This window comes from Hoplias malabaricus, chromosome 4 (assembly GCF_029633855.1).
Source record: "Hoplias malabaricus isolate fHopMal1 chromosome 4, fHopMal1.hap1, whole genome shotgun sequence".
Classification (NCBI taxonomy): Eukaryota; Metazoa; Chordata; class Actinopteri; order Characiformes; family Erythrinidae; genus Hoplias; species Hoplias malabaricus.
This window is the reverse complement of record NC_089803.1, coordinates 3,156,258-3,175,362: the sequence shown is the minus strand read 5'-3', so window position 1 is coordinate 3,175,362 and position 19,105 is coordinate 3,156,258. Positions and strand designations below refer to the sequence as shown.

At 43.6% G+C, this 19,105-nt stretch overlaps 2 protein-coding genes across 2 annotated transcripts; one reads left to right on the top strand and one right to left on the bottom strand.

Moving 5' to 3' along the window:
* The first annotated feature begins 258 nt into the window (after nucleotides 1–258).
* On the top strand, nucleotides 259–8,925 carry ctss1 (cathepsin S, ortholog 1). The gene is made up of 8 exons (XM_066667016.1): nucleotides 259–393; nucleotides 1,835–1,953; nucleotides 2,050–2,163; nucleotides 2,820–2,981; nucleotides 5,512–5,736; nucleotides 5,944–6,106; nucleotides 6,465–6,570; nucleotides 8,467–8,925. The coding sequence occupies exons 2-8, from the start codon at nucleotides 1,837–1,839 to the stop codon at nucleotides 8,561–8,563; spliced, it is 984 nt and encodes a 327-aa protein (XP_066523113.1). The 5' UTR covers nucleotides 259–393; nucleotides 1,835–1,836; the 3' UTR covers nucleotides 8,564–8,925.
* A 234-nt stretch (nucleotides 8,926–9,159) lies between these two features.
* Nucleotides 9,160–18,950, bottom strand: gpd1c (glycerol-3-phosphate dehydrogenase 1c). Its single transcript, XM_066667015.1, has 8 exons — nucleotides 18,710–18,950; nucleotides 18,187–18,364; nucleotides 15,063–15,203; nucleotides 14,750–14,888; nucleotides 13,858–13,970; nucleotides 12,135–12,368; nucleotides 11,794–11,900; nucleotides 9,160–10,504 (listed from the first exon to the last, which is right to left on the bottom strand). Exons 1-8 carry the CDS (start codon nucleotides 18,748–18,750, stop codon nucleotides 10,408–10,410), a joined length of 1,050 nt encoding a protein of 349 aa, XP_066523112.1. The 5' UTR covers nucleotides 18,751–18,950; the 3' UTR covers nucleotides 9,160–10,407.
* Between the last annotated feature and the right edge of the window lie 155 nt (nucleotides 18,951–19,105).

Here is a 19,105-nt window from a genome sequence, read left to right as displayed (position 1 = left end):
GATAGACATAGAGAGAGAGTGATAGAGAGAGAAGGAGACGGAGAGAGAGAGAGAGAGTGTGTGATAGACATAGAGAGAGTGATAGAGAGAGAGAGAGAGAGAGAGAGAGAGAGAGAAGGAGACGGAGAGAGAGAGAGAGAGAGAGAGAGAGAGAGAGAGAGAGAGAGAAGGAGACGGAGAGAGAGAGAGAGAAGGAGACGGAGAGAGAGAGAGAGAGAGAGAGAGAGAGAGAGAGAGAGATACACATAAAGTTAGAGAGACAAAGTAGTTATAAGAGGAAACTCTTTACTTCCTCTTTCATTTCTTAGGAGGAAACAGCAACTAAAACCTGCACTCATCTGTCTATCCTTCCTTCTTTCATCTCACCTTCAATCCGTCCGTCTCCATCCTCAGGTAACAGAGGTTTTAAATCCTTCAGTATATTACAAGTCAAATGTGTCAAATTACGTTACGTGTCATGTGCAGTATCTCTGTGCTCTCTGTGTATTTCTGTTATTCTTATGTTTGTTTGTTTGTTTGTTGTGTATTTATTGATGTATTAATAATAATGTCAGTAGAATCATAGCTGTTAAGGATGAGGAGAACTAACACTCATTCAGTGATATATCTGTAAATATCAGGGTGTAAAGTCTGCAGTGGGAGTCTCTGGCCTAACACCCACCGATCCCAATGTCTGCAAGCTCAATGCTAACATTCGGCCAGAGGGGTGTAAAGCCCCTCAGGACTGGGCTGTGGAACAGTGGGACTGTGTTCTCTGGAGGGAGGGATGGAGTGATGGAGCTCTGTGTAGTAAATCTGGGATGGGTTTTAGTGCTAGAACTAATCATTCAGCATTTAGACAACTGCATGCTATCAAATCCTGACAGAAATGTTTTGAAATCTGCTGTAAATCCATCCCAGAGGAACACACTCCTGATGAACCCCTCATAAAGAAGAGACGCTGGTCAGTGATCGTCTGGGTGAATTGAGCCGAGGCTACGTTAGCGTCCAGATTACCTATGTGTCCAAGAGAGGCAAAATAATAAGAAATAAACTTTAAAAAAATGAACATAGACATTATCTAGAAGAAGGATTAAAGACAATTAAATAGTGCATTGAATGTAAGATGTTTAAAATAAATTCAAAATTCTTATAAAACCTAAAAATGAACATTATTTAAAAATGAAGAATGAAATCATTGAAACAGCCCTGAGGTCTAGTGGCTCAGAACGGTTTTTTGCGCTGATAGTTACAATTTTCTTAAAAACCTAAAGGGTTAAAACCCACACCCAAACACTTCAGCTGCTCTAACCTCTCTGACTCGAGTCTTCAGAGTCTTGAGAAACAACAGCTCTGACAACAGAATTAAATAACATTCATTTATTATTTATAATGTGAAGATTTAAACAAAATACTCAATTAATATTTTTAAATAAAAACTCCAGCAGCACTGCTGTGTCTGATCCACTCTACACCAGCACAACACACACTAACACACCAACACCACGTCAGTGTCACTGCAGCGCTGAGAATGATCCACCACCACATCTTAATCAAGTTAAAAACATAAAATATTAAACTATTCTGCAAAACAATTGTTATACTCTGTGTATGTGAGTGTGTGTGTGTGTGTGTGTATGAGTGAGAGTGTCAAGACACTCTTAGTGTTTTACTTAGTGTGTGTTTATGTATGTGTGTGCGTTAGCAACTTAACTGTGTGTGTGTCTGCTACAGGAAGTAATAAAATGCTGTGATGATCACACACTCCTGGAGCTGTTAAACTGTTTCTGAGTTTGTGAGTGTAAATGTCATTGTGTGTGTGTGTGTGTGTGTGTGTGTGTGTGTGTGTGTGTAGGTATGATTCTCCTGGGTCTGTGCTGGTTCCTGCTGCTGGTTCCGGTCCAGTCTGAGCTGAATTTGGAGGGTTACTGGACGTCCTGGAAAACTCAGTTCCATAAAACCTACAGTAATTCGGTGAGACACTGTCCTGTTCCTCACTGGGAGGTGGAAACAATGGCCACTCCTGCTAGGTATGTGTGTAATTAACGTGTGTGTGTGTGTGTGTTACAGACAGAGGAAGTGTATAGAAGAGCTGTCTGGAAGCAGAACCTTGATGAAGTGATGAAACACAACGAAGCAGGACGCCACAGTTACACCATGGGGATAAACCACCTCTCAGACATGGTACAGTCCACTACTCTACACTACCCTCACTAAGTCAGCAGAGACACACAGCTCTCTGTAACACCCTGGGAGTGAGGGACAGACACACGGGGCGGATGAACACATGAATATGATTTTATTAAAGAAGTGTGAACACAAACAATAGCTCCCTAGGTGTGAAACAGAAATGGGGTAAACCTTATGTGTACAATAAGTTTTAAATTGTTTTTGTATAATGTATAACTCATAACTCAGTAATTCAGAAGACTGTGATGGATTTGTTCTGTTCTTGGGGATAATATTGTATCCAGAAGTATGTGTGAGTTTGGGTTAAGACGATTTACAGATGGGAATCTCAGGGTTAGACATCGGGAACAGAACCCTTCATTGTTAGATTATTGTTTTGTTGAATGAAATGAGAATTGTGATTTTTAATTCGACACACTTATGTGATACAAATAAAAACACATTTAAATTATTTGCATTATTTATACATCTAAGAGAACCATGCCATGTCAAAGAATCAATAAGAGAGAGTCCAAAAAACATGCCTCATGAATACACAGGAAACAAGGGACACCTGCGCGATCACAGCTGCAAACACAAGCACACGGCAAAACAAAACAAAGCACTTTGTTACTACTGTAACCTGTGTGTGTGTGTGTGTGTGTTTACAGACAGCAGATGAAGTGAACACTCAGCTGAATGGACTGAAAGAAGAACATCCTCTTCTTCAGGAAGTGAGCGATGAATTCCTCGACAGACTCCTGAATGAGACCGTACTTCCTGCCCAACTGGACTGGACCAAGAAAGGACTGGTCAGCCCCGTCCAGAACCAGGTGTGTGCAGTGACTTCAGACTTCCTCTTTTACAGGCATTTCTAAACAAATATTCACCCCCACACCACCCAGTACAACACAGCAAAAATACCACCACTCCACCCAATACAACACTGAGAAAACACCACCACTCCACCCAGTACAACACAGAGAAAATACCACCACTCCACCCAGTACAACACAGCAAAAATACCACCACTCCACCCAATACAACACTGAGAAAACACCACCACTCCACCCAGTACAACACAGCAAAAATACCACCACTCCACCCAGTACAACACAGAGAAAATACCCCCACTCCACCCAGTACAACACAGAGAAAATACCACCACTCCACCCAATACAACACTGAGAAAACACCACCACTCCACCCAGTACAACACAGCAAAAATACCACCACTCCACCCAGTACAACACAGAGAAAATACCCCCACTCCACCCAGTACAACACAGAGAAAATACCCCCACTCCACCCAGTGCAACACAGAGAAAACACCCCCACTCCACCCAGTACAACACAGAGAAAACACCCCCACTCCACCCAGTACAACACAGAGAAAATACCCCCACTCCACCCAGTACAACACAGAGAAAACACCCCCACTCCACCCAGTACAACACTGAGAAAATCACCCCACTCCACCCAGTACAACACAGAGAAAATACCCCCACTCCACCCAGTGCAACACAGAGAAAACACCCCCACTCCACCCAGTACAACACAGAGAAAACACCCCCACTCCACCCAGTACAACACAGAGAAAATACCCCCACTCCACCCAGTACAACACAGAGAAAACACCCCCACTCCACCCAGTACAACACTGAGAAAATCACCCCACTCCACCCAGTACAACACAGAGAAAATACCCCCACTCCACCCAGTGCAACACAGAGAAAACACCCCCACTCCACCCAGTACAACACAGAGAAAACACCCCCACTCCACCCAGTACAACACAGAGAAAATACCCCCACTCCACCCAGTGCAACACAGAGAAAACACCCCCACTCCACCCAGTACAACACAGAGAAAACACCCCCACTCCACCCAGTACAACACAGAGAAAATACCCCCACTCCACCCAGTACAACACAGAGAAAATACCCCCACTCCACCCAGTACAACACCAAGAACATACCCCCACTCCACCCAGTACAACACAGAGAAAATACCCCCACTCCACCCAGTACAACACAGAGAAAACACCCCCACTCCACCCAGTACAACACAGAGAAAATACCCCCACTCCACCCAGTACAACACAAAGAAAACACCCCCACTCCACCCAGTACAACACTGAGAAAATACCCCCACTCCACCCAGTACAACACAGAGAAAATACCCCCACTCCACCCAGTACAACACAAAGAAAACACCGCCACTCCACCCAGTACAACACTGAGAAAATACCCCCACTCCACCCAGTACAACACAGAGAAAATACCCCACTTCACCCAGTACAACACTGAGAAAATACCCCCACTCCACCCAGTACAACACAGAGAAAATACCCCCACTCCACCCAGTACAACACTGAGAAAATACCCCCACTCCACCCAGTACAACACTGAGAAAATACCCCACTCCACCCAGTACAACACTGAGAAAACACCCCCACTCCACCCAGTACAACACTGAGAAAATACCCCCACTCCACCCAGTACACACCTGGAAAATGACCCCTACAACACCCGAGAAATTTGCCTGATGAGACAGATACAATATGTGAGTTGAGATCGATCAATGTTTCTAGAATCTAAGTGCATTGACAGTAAAATGAGTTGGGCTTGTTTTCTGTCTCCAGGTGTGTGGCCATGGTTTACAAATCCATTTTCAAAAAGAGGGATAGGAAATACACAAGGCCTTCCCTGAAAAAGATGTTGTCTGGATTGTAGTGTGTCACTCCAAACTCTGCATTTATCATTCAGCATTAACAGTGCCTTCACAGACGTGACAGTCCCCCACCCCCCACATACACACACGTCATCATAGACTGGCTTTTAAACTGTTCATAACAAGCTCCTGTCCTTCTCTTCTTTAGCGGAAGAGCAGCGTCCATTATAAAAAAAAAAAAAAAAACAGAACATCCGATTGTGATTTGTCAGACACAGTAACGTTTCTCAATTTAAAACACTTCCTAAACCACTGTCTGTGAACACAGTTCATCACCACATCCACAAACACAAGTTAAACCTCACATACGCAGAGAAGAACCCAGATATAAACAGGATCCAGAAATGCAGCCGCTTTCTCTGAGAAATGTCCTGACAAATGAACACCTATCTGTCTTTAATTTTGAAAGACAATGCCTCTTTGAAACACTCTTTTCACAGACCTGTTAATATCATTTATCAATAAAAAAGTTTTTTAAACATGTGTATGTAGTATTTATAAGTAATTATTTGGTTCAATGGTTTCTATGTGTTTGTTTTCTGTTGTTTTTGACATTTTACACAGTCCAACTTTTCTGCAGACGGGGTTTGTCATTAAGTGTGAAGTGTGTGGTGTGTGTGGTGTGTGTAGGGTCCGTGTGGCTCGTGTTGGGCCTTTAGTGCGGTCGGTGCTCTGGAAGGTCAAATGAAGAAGAAAACCGGGCAATTGGTTCCTCTAAGTCCCCAGAACCTTGTGGACTGCAGCATCACCGTCGGCAACCACGGCTGTAAAGGAGGCTACCTCACCAAATCCTTCATCTACATCAGCAGGAACAAGGGCATCGACTCCAACAGCTTCTACCCTTACGAACACAGGGTACGCACACCATAGATACTTAATTAGACACAGCGCCACTCACTGGCCACCAGAAGTATTACCATGTCTCTGTCCCTGAGACGTTCTGACCACTCTTCTCTCTGAATGGAGATGGACAATACTTTCAGCTTGTTTGGGTCACAGCACCTATCTCCATCTTGACAGAGTGTTGTTTTTATAGACCAGTGTGTTTGTGTGTGTGTGTAGGAAGGTACCTGTCGTTACGCAGTGAAGGGTAGAGCCGGTTACTGCTCTGGGTTCCGGATGCTCCCTCGGAACGAGCTTCAGTTGCTTCAGGCTATCGCCACCGTGGGGCCGATTTCTGTCGGAATAAACGGCAAACTCGCTTCATTCCACAGATACAAGAGTGGTACACACACACACACACACACACACACACAGAGAGAGAGTTGGTCCATGAATGTGAGAGGGGTGTTGTTGCTTTCATTGTCATATACCTTTCCAAAACAAACAGGTCCAAAACAAAAAATATCTTATAATAATGATGCATCAAAACAATAATGACAGGACACGTCCACCAAAAACTACAGAACACATTTAACTGAAACTGGAAAAACAGAACCAACACCTTTAATAAACACAGAATGTGGGGAAACTGTAAAATTGAAAGAAAAAAGGATTATGTAAAACTAGCAATTCATGGAACCAGAATTCAGGATACATTCACTTGTGTGTGTGTGTGTGTGTGTGTGTGTGTGTGTGTACAGGCATATATAATGACCCTCACTGTGACTCCCGCTCAGTGAATCACGCCGTGCTGCTGGTAGGATACGGCCAAGAGAAAGGGCAGGATTACTGGATCATCAAGAACAGGTACAACACACGCTTTGACTTTAGCGACATCTGGTGGTGGGATTGAAGAACTTGAAGAACAAAAAGTAGATTTTAAAAAATGATTAGTGTGATTGCAGTAGACCACCATCGTTCTTCTCAGGTCTTCGTCATCATCTTTTTGTTTTATTTTTATTCCCCTTTTGTTCTCTTTCCACAACTTTAAGCATTCATTCATTGTCTGTAACCCTTATCAAGTTCAGGGCGGCAGTGGGTCTGGAGCCTACCTGGAATCATTAGGTACAAGACAGGAATACATCCTGGAGGGGGCGCCAGTCTTTCACAGAGCGACACACACTCACACATTCACTCACACCTATGGACACTTTTCCACCAGGAGGAAACCCACGTAGACACAGGAAGAATACACCACACTCCTCACAGACAGTCACCCGGAGGAAACCCACGCAGACACAGAGAGAACACACCACACTCCTCACAGACAGTCACCCGGAGGAAACCCACGCAGACACAGAGAGAACACACCACACTCCTCACAGACAGTCACCTGGAGGAAACCCACACAGACACAGGGAGAACACACCACACTCCTCACAGACAGTCACCCGGAGCGGGACTCGAACCCACAACCTCCAGGACCCTGCAGCTGTGACAGAGACATTACTTGCTGCACCACTGTGCCACCCTGGTGTGTGTACAGCTTTTGGATAAGTGATAAGTGTTCTTCTTTAAAACGCTGTGAATTTTCAGGTTACAGCCCCCAGATTTCACACGGCTGGCCCTGGACCCACTCCTCTCTCTTGTTCAGTCACTTGTTCATTTTTCCTCCATTTGTTTTAAATGAAAGAAGACTAGTGTGAAGTAAATCCACTGAAGCTCAGAGAATTCTTTTCTGAACAAGATGTTTCATTTAAAATGGTAGCGAAATCCTCCCTTCTGCTTTTAAAAAGTCGCTTTCGTAAGAAGTTCCTGGTTTTAAACGGTTATAAAACCTGAATCTCTGCACCAGTGATTCTGTAGTCACTGAGTAATCTCTCGTTCTCTGTCTGCATCAATAATTATAAAATTAATAAAAACAGTAGTAAATACAAAACGTTTAGAAAAAATACACACATATGCTTTATATACTGTATGTACTCCATCGCTGTCCAATGATACATTTGTATCTGTGTGTGTGTGTAGTTTACTGCATCATTTGAACACAGCAGCTGTCCTTCACACTGTGTGTAAATCTCATGATGAATGAAACGTGAGAAATGCTCCAAAATTACTCTAAATTCAACCTTTTTACATGGACTTCCACTGAAAGCTGAGAACGTTTTTCCCTCCTCCTGTGAAGATACTGTTTTGAAGAATCCCAGAATGACCTCTGATCTCTCTCTGTCACTCTCTCTCGCTCTGTCTCTCTCTCTCTCTCTGTCTCTCTCTCTCTCTCTCTGTCACTCTCTCTCTCTCTGTCTCTCTCTCTCTCTGTCACTCTCTCTCTCTCTGTCTCTCTCTCTCTCTCTCTGTCACTCTCTCTCTCTCTGTCTCTCTCTCGCTCTGTGTCTCTCTCTCTCTCTGTCTCTCTCTCTCTCTCTCTGTCACTCTCTCTCTCTCTGTCTCTCTCTCGCTCTGTGTCTCTCTCTCGCTCTCTCTCTCTGTCTCTCTCTCTTTCTCTGTCTCTCTCTCTCTCTCTCTGTCACTCTCTCTCTCTCTGTCTCTCTCTCTCTCTCTCTGTCACTCTCTCTCTCTCTGTCTCTCTCTCGCTCTCTCTCTCTCTCTCTCTCTCTCTCTCTCTCTCTCTCTCTGTCTCTCTCTCTCTCTGTCTCTCTCTCTCTCTCTCTCTCTGTCTCTCTCTCTCTCTCTCTGTCTCTCTCTCTCTCTCTGTCACTCTCTCTCTCTCTCTCTCTCTCTCTCTCTCTCTCTCTGTTGTAGTTGGGGTAAATTCTGGGGAGAAAGTGGTTTTGTGAGAATCGCTCGAAACAAAAACCAATGTGGAATTGCCAACTTCGCCATTTTTCCCACCGTCTGATCTCAACGTTCACAAATCTCCTCTGATCAGAGCTGGAGGAGCCAGGGTCAGCACAGCACCATCAGAACAGGTCTCAGTGGAGTCCCCTGGGGCACAGAGCACTGGTCTCTTTAGCAGCTCTGCAATGCATGCTGGGAGCCACTTTTCACATGGCCACGCCCCCTGTGCTAGCAAAGCATTAAATTAATCTAAAATCCTCTCATGAACTTTAATTTTTCCGACTATGAGCGTAGTTTAAAAACATTATAAAATTAGTCATCGGCAGCTTTTGCTTTTACAGAGAAAGAGTGTCTTTTATAAATAAGTTGAAATACAATTGATAGAAAGTATTTTTACAATGCATTAATTATGTTGTACAATTTTAATTTATTTACAGAATTTTAAGAAACGTAATTAAATATTTATAAATTCAAAATATGATTATTCTCTTTTTTTCTGAAATAATGTTCCTTCTTTATTCCCAACAGCTTTTATTTCGGTTTAATTTTACTTCCTGTTTTTTAAATCATCTTCTGATGTTCTGTGTGGTTACGACAAAGAGCCAAAGAAAAGCCCAGATTGGTTTGATTTCTGTTATATATTTATTCCAGACTTTTACAGGATTGTAAATCATTTATTTTAATTAAAATCTTTTTAAATCACTTTAAGAGTCTTGTGCGTTTCCTCAGCCCTGAGCAATGTAATACACAGTTAAAGCCCAGAGCGCAGTACAGCATTAGTGGGGTTAATATTTATGAGGAAATGTTTCAACACTGAGATTTAAAACCTCGTATCTCCAACTTTATCAGATTTAGTTATTGATCGGTTTTGTAGAGTTTGAAAATTCCAGGTTTCACACAGTTAGTGGAGTACAGTGGAAAGGCTCTGATCACATTCACTTCCAGTTAAAGCTGTACATCGACCATTTTGGAGATACAAGGTTTTGTTCCATCAGGAATAACGATCCACCAACAAAAACATCTGGTACAATCAGGAACAAACAGAATACAGCGCTTCTCCTGAAGCAGTAAACGGAACAACTGCAGACATCTGAAAAAGAAAAGAGCTCTAAAATAAACACAGTTCTGTGTTAAATTTTAATTTTAAATGAAAGTTAAACTAAATCTATTTCCCAGAATGAGAAGATGTGCGTGGAAATGTGCATCTGAGTAGTTCTAGTGTAGCACAGCTTTATTAAAGTTATTAAACAACCCTTTAAATCCCCTGTTACAGCGTGAATAAAACTGAGATTATTTAGTGAAACTCTGATGTTGTTGAGATTTTAAAATCCTTCTCTGATTGGCTCCTGATTGTCACGTGACCCCAGCACCAACCTCACACAGATGAACCACTTTGGGCTGGTTTTAGTCTTTTTTCTTTCTTTTTTTCAAATGTTTCCTTTAGTTGTTTTCTTCATTATTTTCTTGGTACATCTTCTTCTCTCTTCCCTTTTGTTTCTGTTTCTTTACTGTTGTTCTTATTAGTGCATGAATAATGTAATTATTGTGATGTATGTAATTGTGCTAATGAAGGTAGTAGATTTTTTAATAGTTTAATAGTGTTATTAGCTTGTTTGGATGTGATAGGTCAGAGTGAAATGGTGTAAAGTCCTGTCTGAGTTATAATAACTAGTTCAGTGGGTTAACATTTTTAACTGTGGACGGTGTAAAACTGCGGTTATTGAAGTGTTAGAGCTTTGTAAAAACTCTGGGGACAGTGTTAAGCTGGTACTTAATGAATGCACTGTATCAGTGCAGACAAAGCCTTTGTTGTGTATTTTAGTGTAAATGTGTGTGACAGGTTAGAACCAGAGGCGGCCCGAGCTGTTAAAGAGAGTGTGTTTCTCCAGCGACGTTTCCAGATGTTTACATGTGCTGAGGATGGTTCTGGAGACATCGGATAAACTCTTTCACGTCTTTTCCCTCAAAGCAAATCTGATACACAGAGGCAAACAGGGGGAACCTACACACACACACACACACACACACACACACACACACACACACAGAGCAAGCATGAATTGAGTATCTTTTCCAAACTTGTGTGGGGTCAGTTGAAGTAACCCTGTGTCTGAGACCCCTCTGTTCCTGAGAAGGGTCGGTGCTTACGTTATTATGATATTAATTTACGAAATTATTAAAAGAAAAAAAAATACACAACTACATATTGCCAACTTTGTGTTGGTGTTAAGCTGTGTCCTGTTCCCAATGCACTGTGCACAAATGGTGCTCCCTGCATGGTACTAACTACTACTTTTAACTCTCACAGAATCACTGATCACCTCCTCCTTCCTCAGACTCATACATCACTAATATACTTCATTTATATTACTATAACCCCTTCATCTATCACCATTTCACTTTTACTTCTGTTCCCTGTTGTGTCTCCGGTGTTGACCCGAGGAGGATGGGTTCCCCGTATGAGTCTTGGTTCCTTCCAAGGTTTCTTCCTCGTGTGCTGAGGGAGTTTTTCCTTGCCACTGTTGCCCCTGGCTCGCTCATAGGAGGCTTGGACCCGGATCTCTGTAAAGCTGCTTTGTAACGACTTTTTGTTGTGAAAAGCGCTATATAAATAAAATTTGATTCATTGATTGATACTCACTCTACTGGTCTCTGTGGTCACTACTGGACACTACCTGTCTCTACCGGTCTCTACTGGACTCTACTCTCTCTTTTTGGTCCTTGCTCCGTCATCAGTTCAGACAGATCAGTAGAGTTTGTTCCTTCCTTGTTGCAGCGTCCAGCTCTCACTGGATTCTTTCGTCGGCCACCGATCCAAGGAGCGTTTGAACCTCTTCAAAAGACCACGGCGTAATTTTACGAGCTGCCGTCGTGAGTCGGAGAAAAACAAACGTGATCTCTGCTGCAGCTGGAGATTTTACAGATGGAGAGTTGGTGCTGGTCGTCTGCGTTGCGTGGCGTAGAGTGACGACTCTCTCTGGACGATCAGCGCTCTGCAAGGTTTACACGCCACGGTTTAGTCCCTACTCGACTCGCTCTGAACCACGAGAGAACAGCCACTAAACAAGAACCCGCTTCCAGAACCAGGACCTGATTTAACTGATGGAGGAGTGAAGACAAGTAAAGTCCAGTAGAGTAGAGTGGGAACCATGCAGTGGAAAAGCACCAAAAGTGTGTTTCACACGATTTCCTGGTTAAAGTCTAGAGCTTAACAGGACTGCTGCCAAACACTGAAATAAGCAAAGATGATGATGTTGAAGATGAAGGTAAATAAAGATAAATGTGACATACTTATCCACCATGTCTCTTTTCTGGAGGATCTTGTAAACTTCAGCCGATGTTTGTGGACCCTGCAGCTTCTGTCCATTCAGCATCTCCACCTCCAGCTCAGCAATCGACTGCAGAACACAACACAAATATCACTACACACACCTTGCTAGACACAACTCACCCCACACAATACACACTTCACTGTGCACAACAGAACAGAACACACAGCCAACAACCAATATCAGTAATGTCAGAGTGTTGTTGTTGTATATAGTGATTTAGTGTGTATACCGTGTGTTGTGTGTGTGTATACCATGTGTTTTTAGTGTATATACAGTGTGTTGTTAGTGTGTGTGTTAGACCTTGTGGGAAGTGACGAAGGCCTCAGCCACGCGGCGGTTGCGTCCTCCGTAGCAGGTCGTGATGAGGTCAGCGACGCCGCAGCTCTCCAAGAAGGTTGAGGAACTGACAGTGCTCTTACAGAAGAGTCGAGAGAATGCCACCATCTCCATCAAACCCAGACGGATCACCGCAGCCTTAGTGTTATCCCCAAAGCCCAGTCCATCACAGAACCCCGCACCTACGGCTACAATGTTCTATAACGTACACACACACACACAGAGACACACACACTTGTATCTGTGAATTGTGGTGACATCTTATAGGCTACAGTCGGCCTATTAGAAACATATGTGAAAGAATGTGTCATTGTAAAGAGGTCACTGAAATTGAGTGTAGTTCTGTAATAAGGATGCCACCGGTGTAACAAGTCATTTCATGAAACTTCTTCCTTCCTAGATATTCCAAATTCAAATGTGAGTGGTGTTATTTAATTCTGAATATGTTTAGGAACCACAGATACTCAGCTACAAAGTGGCAGACTATGTAAAATTACATAGCAGGGTAGTTAAGTGCATAAATACCTGCAGAGATCCAAACGTCTTCTTGCATTAAAAATAAACACAATTTATGTATGCCAAGACCTTAATGGAATGGGTTTCCATGGCTGAGCAGCTGCATGCAGCCTTACATCACCAAACTCAAGGCCAAATGCTGTGGGGTTGTTTGTCAAGGGTTGGCCTAGGGCCCTTATTTCTAGTGAAAGGAATGCTTATGCTTAATTCTTCAGCATAGCAAGGTATTCTGGACAACTGTATACGTTTGTGGGAAAGGTTTGGAGACGGCTCTTTCTGTTCCAGCAGAACTGTGCCCCTGTGCACAAAGCAAAGTCTGTAAAGGCATGGGTGGGTGTCTACTGTGTAAATGATCTCTGTTCGTCCACACAGAGCTCTGACCTCAACACCATTAAACTCTTTGGGGATGAACTAGAACGGAGATCGTGAGCCAGGCCCCTCTTGTCCAACATCAGAGTCTAACCTCATTAATGCCCACATGCTCAGTTCCCACAGACGTGCCCAGAATAGTGGAACCTATTACAGCTGCAAAAGGAGAAACAACTCCATATTGATGTCAGTGGATTTACAGTGGGATGTCATAAAAACACCTGTAGGTGTAGTGTGTGTGTGCATATATATATATATATATATATATATATATATATATATATATATATACACACACAAACACACACGTACACAAAGTGTAAAATCTAAGTGCAGGGTGTCATTCTTTACTTTCACCACTGGGTGGAGACATAACATCACCAGCTAAACATCAATATAGAAACGACTGAGCAGTGAGATAAGAGCGAGAGAGAGAAAACAAAATGATGTCAGGACAAGGGTGAGGCTGAAAAAGGACTGAATGTGTATTTTTCTGTCTTTTTCTGTTCATTTATTTTTACACATTTGGGACCAAAGGCCATATGTTATATTTTTTGTTGATCATTTCAATGTCACAACTCTACAGTAACATACATTCACTGCAGCAGTTCTGTGACAAACTCCACTCATTCACTTGTAGATAGTTTATTACCAAAAATGCACTCGTTTGACACTCTGTGTGATGTAGTTGTGTTGCTGTGTTGAGAGTTTGAAAAATGAATGGTTCCCAGGATCAAAAAAGCAAAACTGTTAACTCTGATGCTCTAATGTGTGTGTGTGTGTGTGTGTGTGTGTGTGTTACCTTTAGAGCTCCACACAGCTCCACTGTGTCACTCTCTGAAACCACTGTGATGCGGAAGTTTGGAGTCTGCATCAGTTCTTTAAAAACGTGACCGTTCTGATCATTAGTGGCTCCTACACCAACACAAACACAAACACCGAGATGTAAAAATATACACAATGAACACAAACACAATACAAACACACACAACAAAAACCACAAACATAAAACACTACCAAAAAAAAAAAAAAAACAATATGGATTTCGTCCTGTCCATGGATAAACCCTTCAGACGTTCACAGATAACTGATGGGGGCCTTGGACTTTGCTACTCCACTCTACACACGTTTTATGGATCAGTAGAAGGCGCATGGCTGTTTCCTGAAACATTCTCTGGGAGGTGCATTGGGAGTACTGCATGCCAGTGTCATCGAGGCAGGCCATCCGGTTTTTGTTCTCTCGGAGCGAGAGTTGGGTTTGTATTCTCCCCAGTAATTTGGGCTTGTTCAGTACGGGTGTTGGACTCTGTTCCTGAAAGGTATGGACAATGTGGCCTCCAAGTCTGAGGTGTGGACAGGTGGAGGGAACACGCATTTGTGAGATTTTCCACAGGTTGGGTGCAGCGTCTGCAGTAATGCATTCCCTGTACGGCACCGTCATGGGGAAGAGGATCTGAGCCATAAAGCACAGCTCTCAATTTACCAGTCCATCTACATTCCCACTCTCACCTACGGCCAGGAGCTGAGGGTAATGACCCATAAGAACGATATCACAGATCAATCAGCAAGAGAGTTTTCTCTGACGGGTCTCTGGGCCTACAGTCTGTGATCAGGAGAGAAGCTCAACAATTAGGTATTAGCTTGGAGTAGTACAGCTTCTCATTTTCATTTTGCGTGAGGGTGTGTGTGTTTACCAATCGTAGTTTCACAAAATTTTTCATCTGCCACCTCGTTAGCGATGTTGGCTCCCATTAGCACGCTAACATCAATCTCCAACTTGGCCCGGATTATATCAGAGATCAGAGTTAAACCTGACGGACCTTCGTCTATACCCTAGAGAGAGAGAGAGAGAGAGAGAGAGAGAGAGAGAGTGAGAGAGAGAACTGACATCAATAGAGAAATCCAGAGGGCCCTGGCTGGCTCTTAAAGTTATAAAATAAATTCTGAGGGCCATGATTGGCTCGTAAAGTAATTAGAGCAATTCTGAGGGCTCTGATAGGCTCGTACCTTGATGAGAGAGATTCCGATGGCTCCGGGTTTGACGTGAGGCTTCATTTGGTCGCAGAGTTTTCCGATGAACTGATGTGGAATAACGAAGACGAGGATGTCTGCTCCAGCTGCGGCTTCCGTTATTTCTGGCACAGCGACCTGTCAGAGACACACACTTAACCTGACTGACCTGTTTACTGAGACACAGCGAGGACGCAGCATTCCCCGCTGCGGTCCAGGCGTCCTAGTGTTGAGTCGATCCGGGGTAGACCCACACCCCCAGGTCACAGACACGTGTGCATGTTGTTGTAGTTGTAGATCAGTGTTTAATATTTTGCATTGTTTTTATTTTGTAGAAATCTGAATAAGAACAGTTTGGTAAAGACTTCCAGAGCATTTTGATTAAAGCTCTTCATTGTCTTTGACATATTCACTGCAACAATAATAACAGTCTGCTGCTGAGCTAAAGCTGATTAAAAACTTTATTGATTCTAAAGCCCTCTCCTCAGAGGTCAACAGATGAACAGAGATATAGTTAGTGCTTTTAGTAAAGAATCTGTTTTTAGTCTGATATTCCTATAAAATGTCGCTGTTGGGACAAACCTTATCTAAAATTCTGTAGGTTTTGACATCGTTTGGACACAGAAGCCGCTCTTCAAACCATGTCACACATGGCCAATGAATGGGCCAATAGAAACTCTCCTAAAAAGTCTTAATAATTACTGCATTAATGTCCACTGAGAATTAAACAAGTGGTTTCTTCTCGGTGTACACTGACTGGTCTGGAGATACGAGGTCTTGGTCTGGAGTTATGAGGTCTTGTTCAGACAGGGATGTCCGGTTGTAGCTGTGTGTGTGAAAGGTCACAGTGTCATAACTGGACTAAAGTTAATCTGGACTAACGTCAAGACACAAAGTTCAGCATTTCATCAGCAGTGTGTGTGTGTATGTGTGTGTGTGTGTGTGTGTGTGTGTGTTTTGTGGTTATCAACACTGCAATAAATCTGCTGTAATCACACACGCCTCAGTTAAATATGACATTTGTGAACAATGACAACTCTGTTAGTTCTCTTTCAATCACTCACGGAGCAGAACACTAACCTCTGTTCATCAGACTCAACACGCTCGGAGGAGAACACTAACCTCTGTTCATCAGACTCAACACGCTCGGAGGAGAACACTAACCTCTGTTCATCAGACTCAACACGCTCAGAGGAGAACACTAACCTCTGTTCATCAGACTCAACACGCTCAGAGGAGAACACTAACCTCTGTTCATCAGACTCAACACGCTCGGAGGAGAACACTAACCTCTGTTCATTAGACTCAACACGCTCGGAGGACAACGCTAACCTCTGTTCATCAGACTCAACACGCTCGGAGGAGAACACTAACCTCTGTTCATCAGACTCAACACGCTCAGGGGAGAACACTAACCTCTGTTCATCAGATTCAACACGCTCAGAGGAGAACACTAACCTCTGTTCATCAGACTCAACACGCTCGGAGGAGAACACTAACCTCTGTTCATTAGACTCAACACGCTCAGAGGAGAACACTACCCTCTGTTCATCAGACTCAACACGCTCAGGGGAGAACACTAACCTCTGTTCATCAGACTCAACACACTCAGAGGAGAACACTAACCTCTGTTCATCAGACTCAACACGCTCTGAGGAGAACACTAACCTCTTTTCATCAGACTCAACACGCTCAGAGGAGAACACTAACCTCTGTTCATCAGACTCAACACGCTCGGAGGAGAACACTAACCTCTGTTCATCAGACTCAACACGCTCAGAGGAGAACACTAACCTCTGTTCATCAGACTCAACACTCACGGAGCAGAACACTAACCTCTGTTCATCAGACTCAACACGCTCGGAGGAGAACACTAACCTCTGTTCATCAGACTCAACACACTCAGAGGAGAACACTAACCTCTGTTCATCAGACTCAACACGCTCAGAGGAGAACACTAACCTCTGTTCATCAGACTCAACACGCTCAGAGGAGAACACTAACCTCTGTTCATCAGACTCAACACACTCAGAGGAGAACACTAACCTCTGTTCATCAGACTCAACACGCTCTGAGGAGAACACTAACCTCTTTTCATCAGACTCAACACGCTCAGAGGAGAACACTAACCTCTGTTCATCAGACTCAACACGCTCGGAGGAGAACACTAACCTCTGTTCATCAGACTCAATACGCTCAGAGGAGAACACTAACCTCTGTTCATCAGACTCAACACGCTCAGAGGAGAACACTAACCTCTGTTCATCAGACTCAATACGCTCTGAGGAGAACACTAACCTCTTTTCATCAGACTCAACACGCTCAGAGGAGAACACTAACCTCTGTTCATCAGACTCAACACACTCGGAGGAGAACACTAACCTCTGTTCATCAGACTCAACACGCTCGGAGGAGAACACTAACCTCTGTTCATCAGACTCAACACGCTCTGAGGAGAACACTAACCTCTTTTCATCAGACTCAACACGCTCAGAGGAGAACACTAACCTCTGTTCATCAGACTCAACACGCTCGGAGGAGAACACTAACCTCTGTTCATCAGACTCAACACGCTCTGAGGAGAACACTAACCTCTGTTCATCAGACTCAACACACTCAGAGAACACTAACCTCTGTTCATCAGACTCAACACGCTCAGAGGAGAACACTAACCTCTGTTCATCAGACTCAACACGCTCGGAGGAGAACACTAACCTCTGTTCATCAGACTCAACACGCTCGGAGGAGAACACTAACCTCTGTTCATCAGACTCAACACGCTCAGAGGAGAACACTAACCTCTGTTCATCAGACTCAACACGCTCAGAGGAGAACACTAACCTCTGTTCATCAGACTCAACACGCTCGGAGGAGAACACTAACCTCTGTTCATCAGACTCAACACGCTCGGAGGAGAACACTAACCTCTGTTCATCAGACTCAACACGCTCGGAGGAGAACACTAACCTCTGTTCATCAGACTCAACACGCTCGGAGGAGAACTGATTCTGTTCCAATTCCCCACAGCTGAATCCAGTAGAGTGTACAGTTTAGCGCCCCCTGGTGTTTATGTTTATGTTGTTGTTTATGTCATTGCTGAAGTGTGAAATGTGGTTCTCACCACGTTCTTGGGCAGCTTGTGTCCTGGCAGGTACTTCACGTTCTCATGATCCGTGTTGATGATCTCCGTCAGCTTCCGTCCGTTCACCATCTCCTCGTAAACCCACATCTTCACAATCGGCTCAAAGCGATTGGACGCCTTCACATTGTGTCCAATTATTTTCGCTATGGCAGAGCCCCTTTAGGTACAAACAAAAACAAACACAGACTAATACATATACAAATAAATAAAGAGCTCAAACAAACCCCTTCAGACACAAGCAAACACAAACTAATACAAAAAACACCAACAAATCTTTAAATCATTTAAAACAAACAAATGCAAACAAATCAACCGCCTCTTTAAAAGCAAACCCAAATAAAATCGATGTAAATCAGTGTCTCAGTTGTTGCAGATCACTGTGTGGAAGTGAACACAGCTCTTTACAGTAAAGCCACAGAGGGTTCAGACACATTAGTAAAGATCAAAATATTTGCGGTTTGAAGCTGATTTTATTGATAATGTAAAGATAATAATCACTCACCAGTTTCCTGAGCCCACGATACACACTCTCTTCCCCGGCATTCTCTCTGACCTCCTCACGACTGAACTCTGTTCCCCCTTCTAGCTTCAAGAACTGTGTTCCCTCACACACACTTCCTGACACGCCTCTTAGCGAGCAAGACAAGCACTCACCTGTCTCTGTGTGTGTGTGTGTGTGTGAGAGAGAGAGAGAGACGGGTGGGGTCTGTCTGTCACAGAGGTGACTGTCAAAACAGGAAAGAAAAATAGAGGGAAAGGGGTGTGTGTGAGCGAGCGAGAGAGATGGGTGGGGTCTGCCTGTCACAGACATGACTGCCTAAACAGGAAAGAAAGAAAAAGGAGGGAAAGGGGTGTGTGTGTGTGTGTGAGAGAGAGAGAGAGAGAGAGAGAGAGAGAG